Genomic DNA, 18,784 nt, shown 5'->3' with positions numbered 1-18,784 from the left:
TACTTGTAATCATTTCTTAATTCCAGCAATGCACGACAAATACTGGAATCTGTTTCAATTCTCGCAATGTGTTGCCCCTTGTCTTTTATTTCGATGTAAGCACTACTTCTTTTGCCAGTAAAGCACCAAATGTCAACACGTATCAGAGAACATAAAAGAAACCGAAGAGCAAAACCAAAACATTATTTAGCAAAAACAGAACATTCAGACTACCTGCAGTATATCCACTTGACCGATTAATTCCAAAAACGGATTGAAAAAAAATTTGGACCATTTCTCGATTTGTGCGTGTCATCCTTGCGCAGGGGCCATGCTAATCTTCTCTGTATCGTTCCAATTTTATCGGATGTCCCCGAAGGGACAAGGAATACTCTTCGCCTGCGTATTATAAATACAAGAGAAAACTTGTTTCTGGGCGATGTGGGACGAGCTACAGTATTCTAACTTTATTAAGTATGTTTGCTTTTTTATCATAAAATTGAAAACAGCGTTTAATGATATGTTGAAGGTTGATTATATATTTATATATGCATTAATTATAAGTGAACTTTTTGTTTTAATTGAAACTGTTTATTACCAGCTTTGATTTTAACTAATAAACTATACTTCTATAATCACAACCCTGTGTAGTAAAGCCATAAGCACGTGTTGTCCTATTAGCCTATTTAACACGATAAGTAGTACATGTTATGTGTCATAAACATATTAAGAGGTTTGAACCCGTTTAAACATGTTTCTAATCGTTTCATTAACGTGTCACCCAAACTGATTCACCCCAAACACCGGCTTAAGTGGTGCTTTTGACTCATACTAAAAGAATTATCTCTGTCATGTGGCATGGATTAGATGTCAATCAAAAAAAACAAAACGAATAGTCTGTTACAAAACAAAAGTCGCCTAAAGTGTTTTATATTTTGACAACATAGAATGAATATTTTATTCGATCCGTTTTGACACTAATCAAATGGGTCAAAAGTCGCCATAAGTCGCACGGGTTAGATGCCAACAAACACTCTATTGAAACATACAACTGCTATCTTACATACACAAAAATGTAAAAGAATTTAATGCAAACACTCAACTTACAGTTAAGCATCTAGGGGGTAAAATTGTCAAGTTACTTGTAATAATTTCTTAATTCCAGCAATGCATGACAAATACTGGAATCTCTAGATGCTATTTCAACAATAGTTACATATTTTGATACAAATCTAACTCATATAATAGGGTGTGCACTACAGCAGCAAACCTCAAGGCTCCATTTTGTAAAAGTTCACTGAGCTCATCAAATAATAACGGGGTACGCCAACCCCATGCTTTTGGTAACAGGGTTCCTGGTTGTTTGAAGCTTCCAAACACCATTACTTCTCTTTTTGATGGACAGACTAGCTGCAATAGTTAAATATGCACACATTTTTACAGACCCGAACACTGTATCAAATTTTAGTTGCAAAGTTTCTTTTCTTGGCTAATTTAATAGTTAAAAAGTTTGTAAAAAATTGGTTTATAAAAGTATGGGGCGATCGACCATAAACTGGTTTCACTTGAATTTTACCTGATACCTGAATTACTTAGAAAGGTTGGCCATGTTGAAATAATTTCAAATTATAACTAATTTCATCACTAAAAGCCTGAACACTTACCTAAGCATCCTTTCGGTTAGATGAAGTCTATGAACAAACTATGAGTTTTGTGAGCCATTTGAGTAAAGTCGTGGATTCGGCATCATTTGATGCAGTTTTAGAAATGATTAATGGCTCAAGAAACTCATGATTGATAATAGATGATAAATCGAACCAAAGGTTCCAAGAATAGTGTTCTTCAATTTAATATTCAACCAAAAACTTCATAAACAAAAGACCTAACAATCATATTAATAAATAAAAATAGATATTTGAGTCGGGCCGACTTAACGGACCGGACCCTGCATCATGCTAACTTTTAAACACTAAGACATAAGATATTTTCATTATCTTTGGTGAGATTTTGTCAAATGGGTCGAGCTCGAGCTCAGGCTCGGCTTGTTTGCACCCTTAGTCGAAGAAGAAAAATAAATCTGGTTTATAATAAACATGTGTTTTGTTTTACTCCATCAAGTTGGAGAAATGACATATTTTGCCTTACTGGGTTAGTCTCTGTTAGGAAAAAGCTCGGTGAAGAATAATATGGTGAAAGTTGGCATTCCATTATACCATAGTTGAATTTCTTAAGTTGGGACTAATGATGGCCAAAAGTCAAAGTTTGAATTATTAAAAGCCAATATCCCTATTATAAAGCCCAAATAACATTTAAAATTAAATCGAGCCCGCACTCCCGCTTCACCCAACTCGTTTAATATCTAACGTTATTTCCTCAATCGGTAAATTAATCCAATAATACTAAAATAACCAACAAGTGACATGGTTTTGGTTTTAAATAACGCTTAGTGCGTGCTCAACCTGTTATTCTGGTTTAATTGATTCAAATCCTTTGTGCATATAAACTTGGTATGTGAATTTTGCAGATCTTGTTGAAGAATATGATTCCCCTACACATTGCTTGAAGATAAATCATCTTCTTGTTCCCAGCTGGTTGCGGAGTACAGCATGAGGTCGAATTTTGGACATGTCATGCATGACATGATAAAACCAATAATTTTCTTGGTTTTTAATACTCCAAACTTTCACTCGTTGGTAGATAACACTCCAAACTTTTGATTTGTTATCCGCCACTCCCAACTTTCACCCTATTTTCTTGTATCACTCCCTGTCTAACTAAATATCAACCTCGTTAGTGTTTTGGACACAAAATGTCATTCAAATTAGTTGAGTGGGTGAAAACGAAATTTAATTTGTTTAAGTGATTGTAAAAAGACAAAGTACTCTTACTTTAATAAATAAAAAATTGTAATATTTAGTATATAAATAAAAATATTTAATGTGGGACGCACCACCTACCTTCTTCCCCGTTTCTTTTGAAACCCTAATTACCCTTTGTTCCTCCAGGACCAACCAAACCTCCACCTGCAACTTCATCTTATTCTTTTATAGTTTTTATTCAAAACACCGATTCACAACTGAATCAATGCCAAATGGATCCAAAACCTTCCCTCCGATCAGGAACGTGTACAACAAACCGACACAATTTAAATTTGTTTATCAAAAAACTCTCCAATGCTTACTCAAATCTTATCTTCAATTCTTAACAACCAACACGTCTCCGATGCGTCCCGATTTCAGCGGGAGAGAAAGATATGAATCATATGAATCGCCACAGTCCTTTCTTTACCTTCACCGATCACCGACCACAATCACTTTCCTCCTCTACAGACGCAGCATAGAGGTTGGCGGAAGTCTAGTGACAATGTTCTGGAGAGAAGATCTTCACCGATGAGATCAGTTGTTCAAGGCATCCGGTACCATGACGTCACTTCGGTGTGTAATGGTGTTGTGCATGTCTTACACTTTCCGGCGAGAGTTGTCAAAGGCTTCAAAGTCACGTTAATCACTCGTTTGTTTCAATTATATATTTAGTTTGTTTTTGTTTTTATATATTGATCATTTTTCTTTTTTGTTTTGAATATTAGAGTTAGTGGTATTTATATTTCTTTTTAACCCCCTCAACTAATTTGAATGACGTTTGTTGTCCAAAAACTAACAAGGTTAGTGTAATATTAGACGAGGAGTGGTACAAGAAAATAGAGCGAAAGTTGGGAGTGGTGGATAACAAATTAAAAGTTTGGAGTGTTATCAACCAACAGGTAAAAGTCGGGAGTATTAAAAACTAATATCCCTTCAAAACATATTTAAAAATTAAAGGGGTGAACATTAGTTTTTTAAATACACAGAAAAATCACTACGCTTTCTAAAATATAAAAACTATTAACTCACAACACTCTAAATCACTCTCTAAATTATAAAAACACGCATCACATAAAATAGGGGTTTGAATGAGAGTGTTCTTAGGCCACCCGTAGTGGGCGACCTCCTCCGGCGATTTTTAAGCGATAGGGGCTAGAACACCCCCCTCCCCCGGCCCAAAATGTGGCCGATGGGGGGGGGGGGGGCAGTCTATTTGTCGCCGGTGTTAAGTGGAAAATAATAATAATAATAATAATAATAATAATAATAAATTAAGGTGACCGTTGAACGGTCACATTTAAAAAAAATTAATAAAAAACTTAATATAAATATCAAACCAATTCAACCATTATTACCATATCATACACAAACTCAAATATAAATACCAAACTAATTCAACCATTTTCACAATTTCATACTTCTTCGCATTTTCATTTCATTATATCTCAAAATGGATTCCCGGATACCCCGAACTCTTCCGAAATTTGGGATCAAGTAATTAAAGAGAGTCAGAGAATTTATCAAGTGCAACAACGAGCGTTGGAGGAGACAAAAGTGGTCGTAAGCGCAATGCGGGTCGTCGACAATAAGATAGTGTCTGGCTCTACGAGCTCTTCGTTGCCACGTAGGCAATCATATATCCATTGGGATCGTCCCAAAGCGAACGATTGTTTAATGAAGGACTACTTCAATGACACACCTACATTTAACGACGCTATGTTTCAACATCGTTTTCAGATGTGTAAGGGTTTATTTTTGCGCATCGTGGGAGATTTGGAGCGAGAGTATACGTATTTTCAACAAAAACCCGATGTAATAAGAAATTTAGGATTCACCGCCAACCAAAAGTGTACTTTGGCGCTACGCATCCTCGCATATGGCAACACGACCGACATCAACGACGAGTATTTAAAGATGGCTAAGAAAACGACGCGAGACTTGTTGGAGAATTTTTGCATCGGTAAAATTTAAATTGTTTACATTAATTACTGATTTTAATATAAATATTTTTTTAATAATTTATTTGTATATGAATAATACAATTATATACCGGTCGTTATCTGAGGATTCCAACTTCAAATGACCTGACTCGCATATACGATGTACACGAAAGCAAACATTTTTTTCATGGCATAATCGGGAGCATAGACTGCATGCATTGGGAGTGGGGCAAATGTCCAACTGCATGGCAATGTCAATACACTCGTGGTGACCATGGAGTACCAACGGTTTGTCTTCAAGCCATTTGTTCACACGACCTCTGGATTTGGTTGGCCTACTTCGGCTCCGTCGGTTCCAACAACGACATAAACGTTCTCAACGCCCCCCCCCCCCCCATGCTAGAGTATTACATCAGCCATAGCATACCGGTCGTACCGTTTTATGCCAACGATACCTTCTATCGTCACGGATACTATTTGGGAGATGGGATATATCTAGAGTACTCGATCATCGTCAAAACGTTTCAAAATCCGATCGAAGAAAAAAGAGAATACTTTAAGAAAAAGCAAGAGTTCGCGCGAAAGGATATCTTGAGGTGTTTCAGGGTTCTAAAAAAACGTTGGCATTATGTGAAAAACCCATGTCTTGTATGGACGATGGCAAAAATGAGCTATGCTATGTATACGTGTATCATATTGCATAATATGATTTTAGAGGACATTGGCAAAGCAATATGTCAACACTATATACCAGGAAGCGTTCCAAAACAGTTCCCTCAACCAACCGCAGAGCAACAGACGCAAAACATTCATGAACTCACATCAAGTGAGATACATAACCAACTTAAGGTGGATTTGGTTCAACACATGTGGGATAATCGTCCCGTCGAAGTAGAAGACGAGGACGAATACGAAGACGAAGACGAGGACGAATACGAAGACGAGGAGGAGAACGAAGACGAAGATGAAGACGAGGACGAGGATGAAGATAATGAATAAATTAGTATTTTTATGTGTTTTTTATTTTGTTTTTTGGTATGTTTTTTTATTTTGGTTATAATTTATATTTCTTTTATTTAGTTAATTTAATAAATTTCAATAACTTAATTGGTTTTGTTTGTCTAGTTTAATTACAAAATAAAATAATAAAAAATGGTGATGTTGCACTGGAGGGGCTAAAATACCATTACACCCCAAAAACAAATTCCTACCATTTGCTGACTGGGCGTCACGTGTTGCAATTCGCCCAATTTATAGTCCCTCTACTACACATAGTCTTATCCATAATCTCTTAAAAACACAAATTTTCTCATCTCTCTCTCTCTCTCTCTCTTCTTGCACTCACAAAGTTGTTTTTGGATGTTTTTTTGTAGAAGAACTAATCTTTTACCATTTCTCCATATCACACCCTCTCTCATCCACATCACCCTCTGTCTCCAAAAAAAAGTTTTACTGTGGATGCTCTAAGTGTTGAATAATGGCAGGTCAATAACGTGTGACCACGGAAACACGTATTTATTGCATGTGGTTTTGAGGGGGAAGGGCGTCATTGGGTACCCATGTACACTACCCACATTGTGTACACTGTCGCCTTCACATCAAGTACCATAATCTGGTTATAATACCCGCTTGATTTAGTTGTTGAAATGGTCAACAAGACAGTTTGAGGGGGTTACAATTAAATAAATAATAAAATTATACTTCGTGTCCACTGTCCTTTCCGGCGAAACCATAGCAGCGGAGGAATTTTGAGATATAATTGAAGAAGATGACCTGGTAACTAGTAGAGGTGTAAAAAAACCGGTTTGGGACCGGTTAACCCAAAATCGAACCGGACCAGTTTGTTTCTAAAATCGGTTTCTGCCAAACCAGTTTCCAAACCGGCGTTCGTATAGTGGTTTGGGTATTTTACAGTCAAATCGGTTTAAAACTGAACCGGTTCGAATCAGTTTGACTAGTTATATGCTTAAACTGGTTTCTAAACCGAATTGGTTTGGGTCAAACCGGTTTTGAACATGTAAAACCCAAACCGGTTCAGTTAAAAAAGGCGCCGGTTTATACACCTCTAGTGACTAGTTAATGAAGTATGCCTTTTAACAGTTAATCTCAAAGCCCAATGGTTGTGTAAAACCAAAGCCTAATTTGTTTAATATTTTATTTAGTATATATGATTTATATTTATTTGTTTAATCTATTACGCACCTTGACTCGAACGAGAAGTAGTTTAGTTTTATTCAATGCATTTTTTATATATGGCTTTTATGTTATTTTATTTGAATTATGCAATTTTTAATGCTTTAAATAAAGGTTTTGTTATTTTTGTGTTTTTAAATTAAAAAAGATTGTATATAGTTGAGAGGATTGTTGTATGCAAATAAGATGTTTTCAGATATTTTATAATGTAAATGACATGACAATACATGATTACTGAAATTTAGAATACGTGAAGGGAAACATGAAAGAATCACCATTTTCCATTGATGAACTTCAATCACTTTAGGGTGAATATACTAATTACAAGTTACAATTTTCAGTATTATGAATCAACAACCTACGATATCCTAAAACTTATTATTTGGTTGTTCTGTACAGTCGCTATTACGACTCACCATGAAACACGTACATCTATTAGTTTTCTTTTGTATATCCATAATTAAAACTTTTAATAAGGGGTGAGTTTGGGATTGCTTATTTAAATCCAAAATTACTTTTTGTTAAAAGAACTTATTAACTTATAACTTTTCTAAAAGGAATTTTTTTAGAAAAGTGTTTTGATTAGCTTATGTAATGGGAAAGCTAAATGACAAAAAAGACATTTTCTTTTTTAAAAAGTTTATAGGTTTTGATGGTTTGAAATGTATAATGGATAATTACCAATAATAAGTTAATAAGTCACCATCTCCTAACTTATCAAAATCAACTTATTTATATTATTTCATAGATTAAAACAAAGAGAAAATTCCCTAAATGACCCTAAAGAAGAGAGAGAGAAAAAAAAGATCATATTTAAGTCAAGATTCTCAAAACAATCTAAAAAATATGTACTGAGTCAACACCATACGAGATTTTTAAAAATCTCGTCTGTTCCGACCATATTTTTAACTTAATTAACTTTTTAAAAAACCGTCTCTTCAGACGGTTTTTTTATGTATCTCGTCTGGTCCGTTCAAATTATCATTATTCTTAACTTTACCTTCTTCATCCTCATCTTCATCTTCTTCTTCTTCATCATCCTTTTCATCTTTAAGATCGGTTTATGAATTTGAAGAGAATTAAAAGATGAAGATGAAGATGAAGAAGATGAAGATTAGATTTTTGCCAAAATAAATACCCAATTAAACCCTCACTCAATATCATTCGGTAATGCCAAAAAGGGAATATATTTGTTTCTGATTTACTTCTTCAGAAAAGTGAATATTATGATTATTTACTATTCTACTCTTACCCAGTTCATACCCATCTGGGTGTTCACCAATTTCAATCAAAACCCTTGAAAACTTGCATCAAGATTCAAGATTTAAGCACGAGGAAGCGAGAGAGAGAAAACCCATGTGGGATTTGTGGGCACTATCACAAGTATGAAGAAGGTGAAGTTTGTGGGATTTGTGGCCACCGGCTGTCAGAGTTGAGAAAACCACCGTCCAAATTAGTGCCTTTCAGTCGGAAATATTGCCGGAGTTCTTGTATCTTGGCAGCTATGACAACGCCTCACGGTCAGAGCTGCTTAAAACACTTGGGATTTCAAGGGTTCTTAATGTAAGTTACTGTTTTGTTCAATTTTCTTGGTTTCAAGATTCTACTATTTTGGTTAAAGTTTTGATTTTCAGTGTGTCTTGATGAATCAAGGCGTGTTGTTTGGTGGTGGAAGTTTCGTTTAGATCGGTTTATGAATTTGGGAAGAATTAATGAAGATGAAGATGAAGTTGAAGTTGAAGTTGAAGATGAAATCAAGAATAATAATAATTTGAACGAATCAGACAAGAAACATAAAAAAACCGTCTCTTCAGACTGTTTTTTTTAAAAAATGATTTAACTTTAAAATATGGACGGAAACCCCGAGATTTTTAAAAATCCCGTCGAAAATGTCAGATGCTTTCCACATGTCAACTTTTGATTGGTTGAAAAATCTCGTCGTTTATATTACCAAAGTGTCGGCCCAGTACATATTTAATGGGTTATTTTGGGAATCTAGACACATTTAGGATCTTTTTTTTTCTCTCTCTCCTCCTTTAGATTGTTTTGGGAATTTTCCCTAAAACAAAAGGTCTTTATGAGTTTGACAAACAACGCACAAACTTTTTAATGAGTAAACTGCGGTTTTCGTTCATTTGGTTTATTCAAATTTTCGGTTTTAGTCCAATAGTTTCAAATTTGTGATTTTTGTCCATGTTAACTACCGACGTCAGATGGCTCATGAATTATATAAGTGGCGCGTGGAACCCGACCTTGTTTAGCGTTTGTTGTATTGGCGTCATATTGTACCTCTATTTATTTTATGTTATCCAAAGTTAGTTGTAAGTTGTGTCATTTGACTTTGTTACTTGTAATATTAATCTTCAATTTATATTATGCTATCATGTTTAACTATATTATTATAAATCTATAATTACACATACAAATAACATAGTAATAGAAGTAACAATACCACATAACATAGCATACCACATATATACAAAATAAGAGTTCACCCTACGAACATCCATAATCAAGTACATCACAACCATAAAAACATAACCGAGAACACAAAAACAAGTCCACATAAACAAACAAGTTGCCCAATGAAAACCCTGTGCGTGGGTGCCCAACGGGATGGTGTTGCTGACCCGAAGACTGAGATGGCTGGTGCTGATGAACCAAAGACTGAGATGGATGGTGCTGCTGACCCCGAAGACTAAGATGGATGGTGCTGCTGACCCGGGTGCTGAGGAGTAGGAGGGGGGGTTAAAACCCTGTGATCTGACCCATTCAACCATCCATTCTTGAAACCAAACCTGACTCGCCTGAATATATTGGATATCCTTCATCCTTGTCAACAAATAACGGATAGAAACCCAACTTCCTCCAATATATATCTATCGAATCCAAAGGAATGGCATGATCTGAAGTCAAATACTTTGAAATCATACATGAACATGGCATACAACAACTTGTGCGAACATGACACCCGCACGCTCTACCAAACTCCATTAGCTTGTTGACCCGATTAAGCTCGTCCCATAATATTTCTAGAGCTTTACATGAAACATGACGGCGTAACTCGTTGAAAAATGGTATGTGGTGGTGATTCATTTTCTTCTTACGACTCTCTTCAAAGATTGCCATCTACATAGTAGTTTGGCAGCATTCGGAAAGACAGTCTTGCAGGCATTCATCAGGGCAAGATCACAATCTGTTAATATCACACGTGGCATCATGCAGTTGTCTAATGTCGTCTTTAGCATCGTGAGCACCCACGTGAAATTATCCTCCTTTTCATTAGATATAGCTGCCATTTCTATATGAAAGGTCTTGCTAGTTGAAGTTACACCAACGATTTGTACAAATGACATCTTGTATACGTTTGTATTGTATGTTGTGTCTATCAACAACACATGCGGGAATGCACGATATATCATATACGATGTTGGATGAACGAAAAACAAGTCCTCCAGGGCATTTGTGGAAGAATTTGTGCGATGGTTGTGTATATAAGTCGTGTCTTGCAACAAATTAAAAAGAATTTCCATCGGGCTTCTTCCTCGGCGGTCCTCTTTACGGATCTTTTACCCTTCATTGTACACGGTTTTGATGCATGTCACATTTCTTTCATCCTTACTTTAAATTACATAGAATGTCACGTGGTGGCTCTCGGTTTCGATACATATCATGTACCATAACCTTTTGAACAGGAGTAAGTCTACCTGCGTACGCGTGACCCTCAAAATTTTGAACGAGTTCATGGTTGTGTGTATCATCAACCACCCGCAACCTCCAACCATTGTATTGTCGCAAATAGTTGCCAATTAAGCTAAAATTGCAACCGGTTTTATTTGTATCAGAACGCCTAACCGTCGCAGTACAATTGTATGACCCGCCATGATAACACTTTAGCAAAACTTTAACGACTTCTCCACCAGCGTTTGTCTTCGACCGCTGGGTTACTACGACAACACCAACTTCACGACCTATCGTTTTCGCCCGGTCCTTAAGTTCGTCGACAGACGAAAACAACTGAAAACAAATTTAACATTTTGTTAATGTCGTCAAATATAAAATAATAGAAACATACTTTATAAAATTATTTTATACCTCGTTGGTTGAAAATGGTGAGATATTGTCGGAAGTTTCATCAACACAATCGTCTTAATTGTCATAATCAGAAAATGACATATCTAACCCGTCTTTTTATTATTAAATTTTTTGATATGTTAGAATACTATATGCAGTGAAACTATATAAGCTCTATATATATTTGATTGGTTAGAATATTATGTCGTGTCATATAATTAACGGTGGAATCTTGTTTCGCGTCAAATAATTTACCGAATATTATATCGTGTCAAATAACTGGAAGAATATTATATCGTGTCAAATAATTGGAAGAATATTATATTGTGTCAAATAATTACCCTGCTTGTACGAGTCGTATAAACTATACTACTTGTATAAAACTGGTCATTCACGGGTCTTCCTAGACATGGTACACTGAACTAACGAGTCGTATAGACTATACTACTCGTATAAGTCTTAAGTCTAGTCAACATTATCTAAAAAGTTGCGTACACATCTGAAAAGCTGGTTTGTACGGTCTGAGAAGGGTGTGTGGTGATCCAAAACAACTCGTATAGGCTATACTAGTTGTAAAGAGGGTGTATGAGGATTATACGAGTAGTATAGGCTATACTACTCGTATGGATACCAGCAATGTCTCGTATAAGCCATACGACTCGTACAATAATTTGGTCAAACACCTTTTTCAAAAAGCTGGTAGTTGTTATTGTACGGATATCTATACGACTCGTATAAGCTATACGAGTCATATAGAGGGTGTATGAATATTGAAGCATAGTATCTTATTAGCATGACCCAAAACTTGTAGACTAAACCCATGTGGTCATCATTATATTAAATTCAATACAACCGTTACAAAAGGTATCAGTACACTTTTTGTTCATACAAACAGCCGTTACTTTCATTTCAAATTTAAAAGCCGTTACCCCCCAATTCCACCAACATAATAATAATATCTTTCCATCCACCACATTTTCACCCAATTTCACTTCTTCAAACACACAACCCTAGTCTTGAAATCCTCTGTTCACCAATTCCATCAATGGCACTCAGATCTCTCCACAACACCTTACCGTTATCCCCCGAAAGACCCAAAAAAACGATCAAAGTTGCCAACTTGATCCCTGTATCGAAACCTAAACAGCCTGCAGATTCAAAGGTTAATGATGAAAACAAACTCCCTTTCGATCCTGTTGTTGCTGCTCCTGTAGCTGATTCGATCGATTATATTTCCTCGGAAAACCTCAAACCCATTTCGGACCCGGATGATAAGTTCAAGGTAAGTTGATGTTTATTTGTGTGATTGGTTATATACCCATTTGGGATTTTATGTTTTTTGATTGTTTTTCATCTGAATTTGTAAACCCATTTTGATCTGAACCCTAAACTTGAAACCCTAAAAACACAATTTGGGGTTTTTGGAATAGACTTTGATGTGATTTCTTGATGACCCATTTGTGATTTTTGTGGATTTTGATTATTATCTCATCGAAAATCTTGAACCTTTTTTGATTGTTTTTCACTTGAAATTGTAAACCCATTTTGATCTAAACTCTAAGCTCAAAACCCTAAAAACCCTATTTGGGATTTTTTGGTGTCTTGATTTTCATGTGATTTTTGTGTATTTTGATTATATATCATCTAAAATGTAAAAAATAATAAATAAATAAAATAAAAAATTCTGATCTTGAAGTTAAGTTTGAGGTAACCATATGTCAGTATCTTGAAATGACACATGTTTATCAAGATTCTTTTGGGGATTCATAATTTTTAAATAATCTGATTAAAATATTTCTGATTTTTGGGAACTCAGGGACTGATGGAAGGACTGGAGTCAAAGGATTGGCTAAAGATTTGTGATTCGTTGAACGTTGTAAGGCAATTGGCATTGTTCCACTCCGAGCTCCTGCTCCCAATCTTGTATGTTAACAAAACCAGTTATTTTTTTGTATGATGATGTTTGTTTGAAGAGTTGTGTGGTTTATTGTTGGTTATAACTTATACAGGGAAAAGGTTGTGATGGTTTTAGTGAAGTCAATGAAGAATCCAAGAAGTGCTTTATGCAAGACCTCAATCATGGCTGCTGCTGATGTTTTCAAATCTTTTGGTGATAAGCTGCTTGAATCCTCTACCTCTAATGATGCTGTTGACCAAATGGTATGCTTTCGTATCGTAGGGTTGTCAATCGAATCATTCAAACCCGAACACGAACCGTATTTTTTTATTCGTGTCAATCGAATCATTCATGACCCGTTTAATAACCCGAACACAACCCGTTTTCTAAATGAATTAGATATGTCAACCCAAAACCTGGTTATTTTATTGTCGTGTTCGGTTTGAGTCGGAAATTTTGTAACTTATTTTGGCATAAATTGACGAAATTACCCCCACAGATGCTGCAACTGCTACTGAAAGCATCTCAAGATAAAAAGTTTGTGTGTGAAGAAGCAGAGAGAACACTGAAGAAAATGGTTGAATCCACAACACCAATTCCTTTGCTTCACAAGCTCAAAGTGTATGTCACTCATGCGAACATGAGGGTTAGAGCCAAAGCTGCTGTTTCAATCTCTCATTGTGTCTCCAAAATGGTATGCAAATTGTAACATCACTCTCTTTTTGGTTATTACTTGTGTTCTCAAAGATAAAATTACTGAGTTACTGTTTTGTTTTTATGTTTTTAGGAAACGGGAGAGATGAGAGAATACGGGCTCGTTTCGTTGGTACAAACATCGGCTGAGTTGTTGAAAGATAGGCTCCCGGAAGCGAGAGAGGCGGCTCGAGGTATGGTGTTGCCGGTTTACAAGGCGGTTATGGAGGACGGGGAGAAGTGGCAAAACTTTTGCCAGTTGAATTTGCCGGCCATTGATGTGTTGACCATGGTCAAACTTGTTGCATCTCAGTAGAAGGTTGTGTAGAGAGACCATCATGCTGATGATGAATGATGGCCTTTTGCCTTGTTTTTTTTATTTATGTTTCTGTTCATGTAAGAGTGGTTTGCTCTTTAAGAAAAACTATTATAATCTGTTTTTAATGAGAAGAAAAATTATCTATTTAAAGTTATGACATTCTTTGTGTTATAAATACATACCATGTCACAAATCAGTATTTAGTTTTAGTCTTGTGTGACACACGAAAGCTTTCAGACTAAAACTCAAGGACCATGAGATGGACATGGAATTTCATCAATCTCGATCATTGTATATATTAAATGACTGAAAGATCTCTTTTGGGAATGATAAGCAATTAGGAACGCTATTGACGTAAACCTACTTTTCACTTACATCCTTAAAGTTGATCGAATTGACTCAACCTTAAGGAGCTCACTTGTTATTGTAAAGATACCTCATTTGTAAACCCCTAACTTTTCGGTCAAGTATTGAAGAAAAAGACTCTTTTCGGTCAAGTATGGATTAAGGTAACTTTGATTTCATCAAGCTATGCTTAACCAGGGTTTACATGGCCTGTTTCTATGGAAAAACATATTTGCAATCGTTACAAAAAATACAAGATGAAAGATTTCAAACCACCAGATCCTGGACCACTGGAGCCAGACATGGAAGTCTTACCAATCCTAAGCTCACAATAGAAAATACGAGATGAAAGAATTCAGACCAACAGATCCCGGAACAAGCCTGGGAGCTGGACATGGTACAAAGAACCATACCTAGTTGAAGAGACACCTATATATAATAGCGACCTAAAAACTATTTTAGACACCAAAACTGTTTCTTTTATACCAATTAGTAGATAACTATGTTGGTATCAATCATGATTTGTAGTTACTTGAAATCTTTTTAAACTCAATATTTTCAGTAGTTTTGCACCACCCATGCAATGCTGATACTCGATAATGTTTTAAGCTTCCTCTATTCATTATTTAGAAACCCAAAACCAACAAATTTAGCACAATTTAGAGTACCTCAGAAGAATTGTATACACACCATGTTACACAAGTAACCACAATGATTCTTCTATACAACCTTCACCCTCAACCAAACAAATCATTAGAAAAATAGTAACTCGTTTGTTAAATTCCCCCATTTTCATCATATTCAAGAATTCAACCATTCACATCAAAAGTGCGCGCGTTAGAGGCTTTACTCAGCTACCCCGAGAAAATGAGCAAAGCTTTTATATTTTGGTTCCCACCCTATCTCCTCCCGTGTTTTTGAGTTGTTCAACTTCTTACCCAAAACACCATTCGTGCCTGCACACGCATAACGTTTTTGAGAACTAAAACTTTTCACACCTCAACTAAACAACACGGAATTAATCATTTTCTTTTCATTGAAATTCAAATTAACAAAACACTTCTTGTGAAACCTCAGTACGTGATTGATCTCGAGTTATGTTAACTTACCTGTAAACCCTAGGAACGTGTTAACAAATTTCCCACTCTTAGCAACCAAGTCCATAATTTCTTGTCTGCAATCAATTTCATTTGGTTAAGATGAATTCTGAAATAAATGGCAATTTCAACCTGTTTACTTATAAATGTTTTGACCCGTTTTTACTGGAACACACCTGGATAAAGGATGATTGTCACACCCTAAAAATAACCGACCACGCAGTTTCTTTTTCAAAATTGCTACTGCAAGCGACGCAGCATCCTGCATGGACAGTTGGACACATACAGATACATCAAATAATATGAATTATAATAATAAGATCTCCAAAACAAAACTAAAAAAACAATTTAAGATCACCTCATAATGAATGAGATTAACAATGTGATAAGGATTAGCTTCAATAGTTCCTTGTTTCAAGTAATAGAGGTGCATTCCTCTATCTAGTTTGTGCTAATGAATTAAAGATTGAACAACAAACACCTTTATATGTATAAAAAAATACAGAAATGTACCAAATTTGAAATGGTGCAAAAGGATATGTAAAGTCCCGCCAACCTAACAACACAACCACCGACTTCTAGAACTTTCTTTTCTGCTTTTAGAAGAATATCAGTCCTCGGACTCTTCCCTATCGGTACCACTGGACTGTCCTGTATTTATATAAACTATAAAGTTATTATAAAAATAATTGATAAAAGCAAAATGATTTATGTTTAGATGTAACACCTCATAACAGTCTCCATTGTCATATCGGTCATATGGTGCTGAGCTGGATGTAAACAGAAAAGACCCTTCACCATTCCAGAGTGATGCAGCTTCCCTGTTTGTTAAAGCAAAGAAAAATTAATTGAATTTTATATAAGTCGATACTTTGATTAAATCAATTATAAACCTTCTAGAGAGATTTGATGTATCATTACCCGACATCACTAGCATAATCTGAGCTTCTAGAAGGTGGTGCACAGTAAATGACATAAGGGAACTTATGGTCCCGTTTAACGCCCTTTAAAGTTGGCTTAATCCCCAAATTAATAAGCTCGTTGTGGTGGTCAGTAGTAACTGTCTCCCCTGTTATTTGGGATCCTGGGTGTTCCTGCCATTAGAATGCCAGCATGAGCTAAAGAATTAACATTATAATCCAATAACAAAATGTTAATTTAAGATTTATAACATAATGTATGGCCAAGGTTAACAGTTTCTTTTTATCTAACCTGCTGCCACTTTTCTGCAACTAGACGACCAAGAACACCTGGACCAACAATCAGTAGATCCGTAGCTCCAACATTGGCAGAATACGATCCGTCTACTTCTTGACTTGCAGCACCTTCAGTATCATGAACTTTGTACATGAATGAACGGCGAGTATAAACAATATTGAAAAGTAAAATCATTGAGATCATAAAAGCTTGCACATGTTATATACATATGATGATATAAAAGGTCAGATCTCATAGCAGCTACTGTTCTTGAAACCTACATTTTATCTGATTGTAATTCAAAATTTAAGCTAATTTTCTGAAACTTTGACTCCCATTTAGGAGTTTAAACGAAGCGAGCTGAGCCTGAGCTCGGCTAGTTAGACTTTTTTCATGCCCTGCCTGTTTATTGTTTAATATTAATTTGTATACGTTTTTAATTATTTTTATATTTTGAGAAAAATTTAGCAAGACTAAGCTTGGCTTGAGCTTGGTTGTGCGGCGTGAAATCAATATGTAGAAGTGTAAAAAAACTTATAAGAGCATTCTCAACCCATTCTCTAAAGTTATCAAACCCATATAATTTATGGTAAATTTTAAGAAAACCATCAAAATCACCTATCCAATCCATTCTCTATTATATGGATGAGTTATATGGCAACTAAAGTAAATCCCTAAATATAGGGACTCATTTCTTATCCATACCATATAATATATCACATATCTCCCAATCATCATTTAATATATAATAAGACAAAAGAGAAAAAAATAATAAAGAATTAATTTATGGATATGAATAGGGAATAGAATGTGGAATAATTTTGAAAAATGATAGATAAATTTATGGAATGGTGGTGTTTTTTAGCTAAATTATAGGGAAAATATATGGAATGGGATGTGAATGCTTTGAATAGGGTAGGTTTGACAAGCCTAAACAATTTTTCTCGAGTGACTGTGTTTGCACTTTCGAGATAGAAGAATTGTAGTATTGTGTAATATGGAAATAGGTATGAACCCTAGGGTTTAAATCACAGAAAACCTGCTAATGCATTTCCATAACTGATCTGATGATGAATCCAATTCTACTAGATACAAAATTCACACTCTCAAATCGATTGCATTGCAATAAATACGTAACAGTTACAGAATCGATTAGTAGAGAAGTAAATAAGATAAGCATACAGCAGCAATTCAATGAAATTAAGATTGCAATTCTTCGTCAATAATAAATCCAAAGGAAAATTAGGTAGTAAATGGAAAGATAATAATAATAATAATAATAATAATAATAATAGGTACCGGTAGAGGATGAAGCCTGAACTTTGAGAGTGGAGGAGGATGATGCCATCGATGAGCGGTTAGAATTTATAACGAAGGAGATTGAAGAAGGCCGGTGGCGTGAAGAAGAAGAAGAAAAGAGTAGTTTAAAGTGAGAAAGTCCGGTGGCCGGAGGAGGAGAAATACAAAATGCAGCTGCTGCTGCTGATCCCATTTATTATTATTATTATTATTATTATTCAAGGATAGAATAGAACAAGGATATGGTTGGTTGGTTGGTTGACGCCACTCTTTCTATGACGTCGCCAACTATCCCACTCTCGGGTCGGGTTATTTGGTTATCAGTTATTGCATATCATTTGGACCTTATACAATCGCATAGGACTCAGAATTCGACATCGCTCACATTGTTTTGGTAGTTAACGAATGGGTTTCATCGGTACTTGAAAATGAAAAAAAAAATTATCATTTGATGTATGTATATTACATTCGGTAGAATCTTGTGTAGAATTAAATAATTGGCGAAATCTTGTATCGTGTCAAATAATCATTTCGTAATCTGAGGATAAATGTGTACAATGGGAATTTGGTTTTTTATATTAATAATTTTCATAGAATCGTATAGAGGTTGTATGAAATATGAGTTCTTAGTCAAATTCAACATACGTACTACATAAATCTGATCAAACTTCATCAACAGATTGTTTTCGTTAAATGAGCCTGCATTCAACTAGAGTCAGCTCATAGCTCGATGGGTCCACTCGTTTTAATTTATGAAAATAGTCTAATCCTCTCTAATGTCATATTAGATAGTTTATGTATAGTATAAACTAGGATTTTACCCGGCGCGTTACGCCAGGCAGGTCGGTAAATATAGGTGGTGATAAAACTTAAGTGTTGTCGGCCTCGGG

The 18,784-nt window shown here is 35.4% G+C and overlaps 2 protein-coding genes and 1 non-coding gene across 4 annotated transcripts; 1 reads left to right on the top strand and 2 right to left on the bottom strand.

Annotated features, from left to right (window-relative positions):
- Positions 1 to 259: 259 nt before the first annotated feature.
- On the bottom strand, positions 260 to 362 carry LOC143571158 (U6 spliceosomal RNA). Its single transcript, XR_013142047.1, has one exon. It is a non-coding gene; the product is annotated as a U6 spliceosomal RNA (small nuclear RNA).
- An 11,518-nt stretch (positions 363 to 11,880) lies between these two features.
- Positions 11,881 to 13,968, top strand: LOC143571149 (uncharacterized). The gene is made up of 5 exons (XM_077056649.1): positions 11,881 to 12,329; positions 12,864 to 12,970; positions 13,057 to 13,207; positions 13,444 to 13,638; positions 13,732 to 13,968. Exons 1-5 carry the CDS (start codon positions 12,093 to 12,095, stop codon positions 13,951 to 13,953), a joined length of 912 nt encoding a protein of 303 aa, XP_076912764.1. The 5' UTR covers positions 11,881 to 12,092; the 3' UTR covers positions 13,954 to 13,968.
- A 934-nt stretch (positions 13,969 to 14,902) lies between these two features.
- On the bottom strand, positions 14,903 to 18,047 carry LOC143571148 (uncharacterized). 2 transcript variants are annotated; one of them, XM_077056647.1, is made up of 9 exons: positions 17,895 to 18,047; positions 16,611 to 16,738; positions 16,320 to 16,492; positions 16,126 to 16,219; positions 15,941 to 16,049; positions 15,757 to 15,848; positions 15,575 to 15,660; positions 15,411 to 15,475; positions 14,903 to 15,257 (listed from the first exon to the last, which is right to left on the bottom strand). In XM_077056647.1, exons 1-9 carry the CDS (start codon positions 17,941 to 17,943, stop codon positions 15,148 to 15,150), a joined length of 906 nt encoding a protein of 301 aa, XP_076912762.1. In that variant the 5' UTR covers positions 17,944 to 18,047; the 3' UTR covers positions 14,903 to 15,147. The 2 variants fall into 2 exon arrangements, with proteins under 2 accessions (XP_076912762.1, XP_076912763.1); XM_077056648.1 differs by having other exon boundaries at positions 16,611 to 16,723.
- Positions 18,048 to 18,784: the final 737 nt, after the last annotated feature.

Source organism: Bidens hawaiensis, unplaced genomic scaffold (genome assembly GCF_021521415.1).
Source record: "Bidens hawaiensis isolate Kalapana, Puna unplaced genomic scaffold, B.hawaiensis_p1.1 tig00025204_1, whole genome shotgun sequence".
NCBI lineage: Eukaryota > Viridiplantae > Streptophyta > Magnoliopsida > Asterales > Asteraceae > Bidens > Bidens hawaiensis.
This window is presented reverse-complemented; position numbering and strand designations above follow the sequence as displayed.

Excerpts from the sequence above, each read along its gene's own strand:
- LOC143571148 (XM_077056647.1), bottom strand. The coding sequence starts at position 17,943 with ATGGCATCATCCTCCTCCACTCTCAAAGTTCAGGCTTCATCCTCTACC. Across the intron at positions 16,493-16,610 it reads TTGCAGAAAAGTGGCAGCAG|GAACACCCAGGATCCCAAAT; the intron begins GTTAGATAAAAA and ends TTCTAATGGCAG. Across the intron at positions 15,258-15,410 it reads CACGTTCCTAGGGTTTACAG|GCACGAATGGTGTTTTGGGT; the intron begins GTAAGTTAACAT and ends ATGCGTGTGCAG.
- LOC143571149 (XM_077056649.1), top strand. The coding sequence starts at position 12,093 with ATGGCACTCAGATCTCTCCACAACACCTTACCGTTATCCCCCGAAAGA. Across the intron at positions 13,208-13,443 it reads ATGATGCTGTTGACCAAATG|ATGCTGCAACTGCTACTGAA; the intron begins GTATGCTTTCGT and ends TTACCCCCACAG. Across the intron at positions 13,639-13,731 it reads CTCATTGTGTCTCCAAAATG|GAAACGGGAGAGATGAGAGA; the intron begins GTATGCAAATTG and ends TTATGTTTTTAG.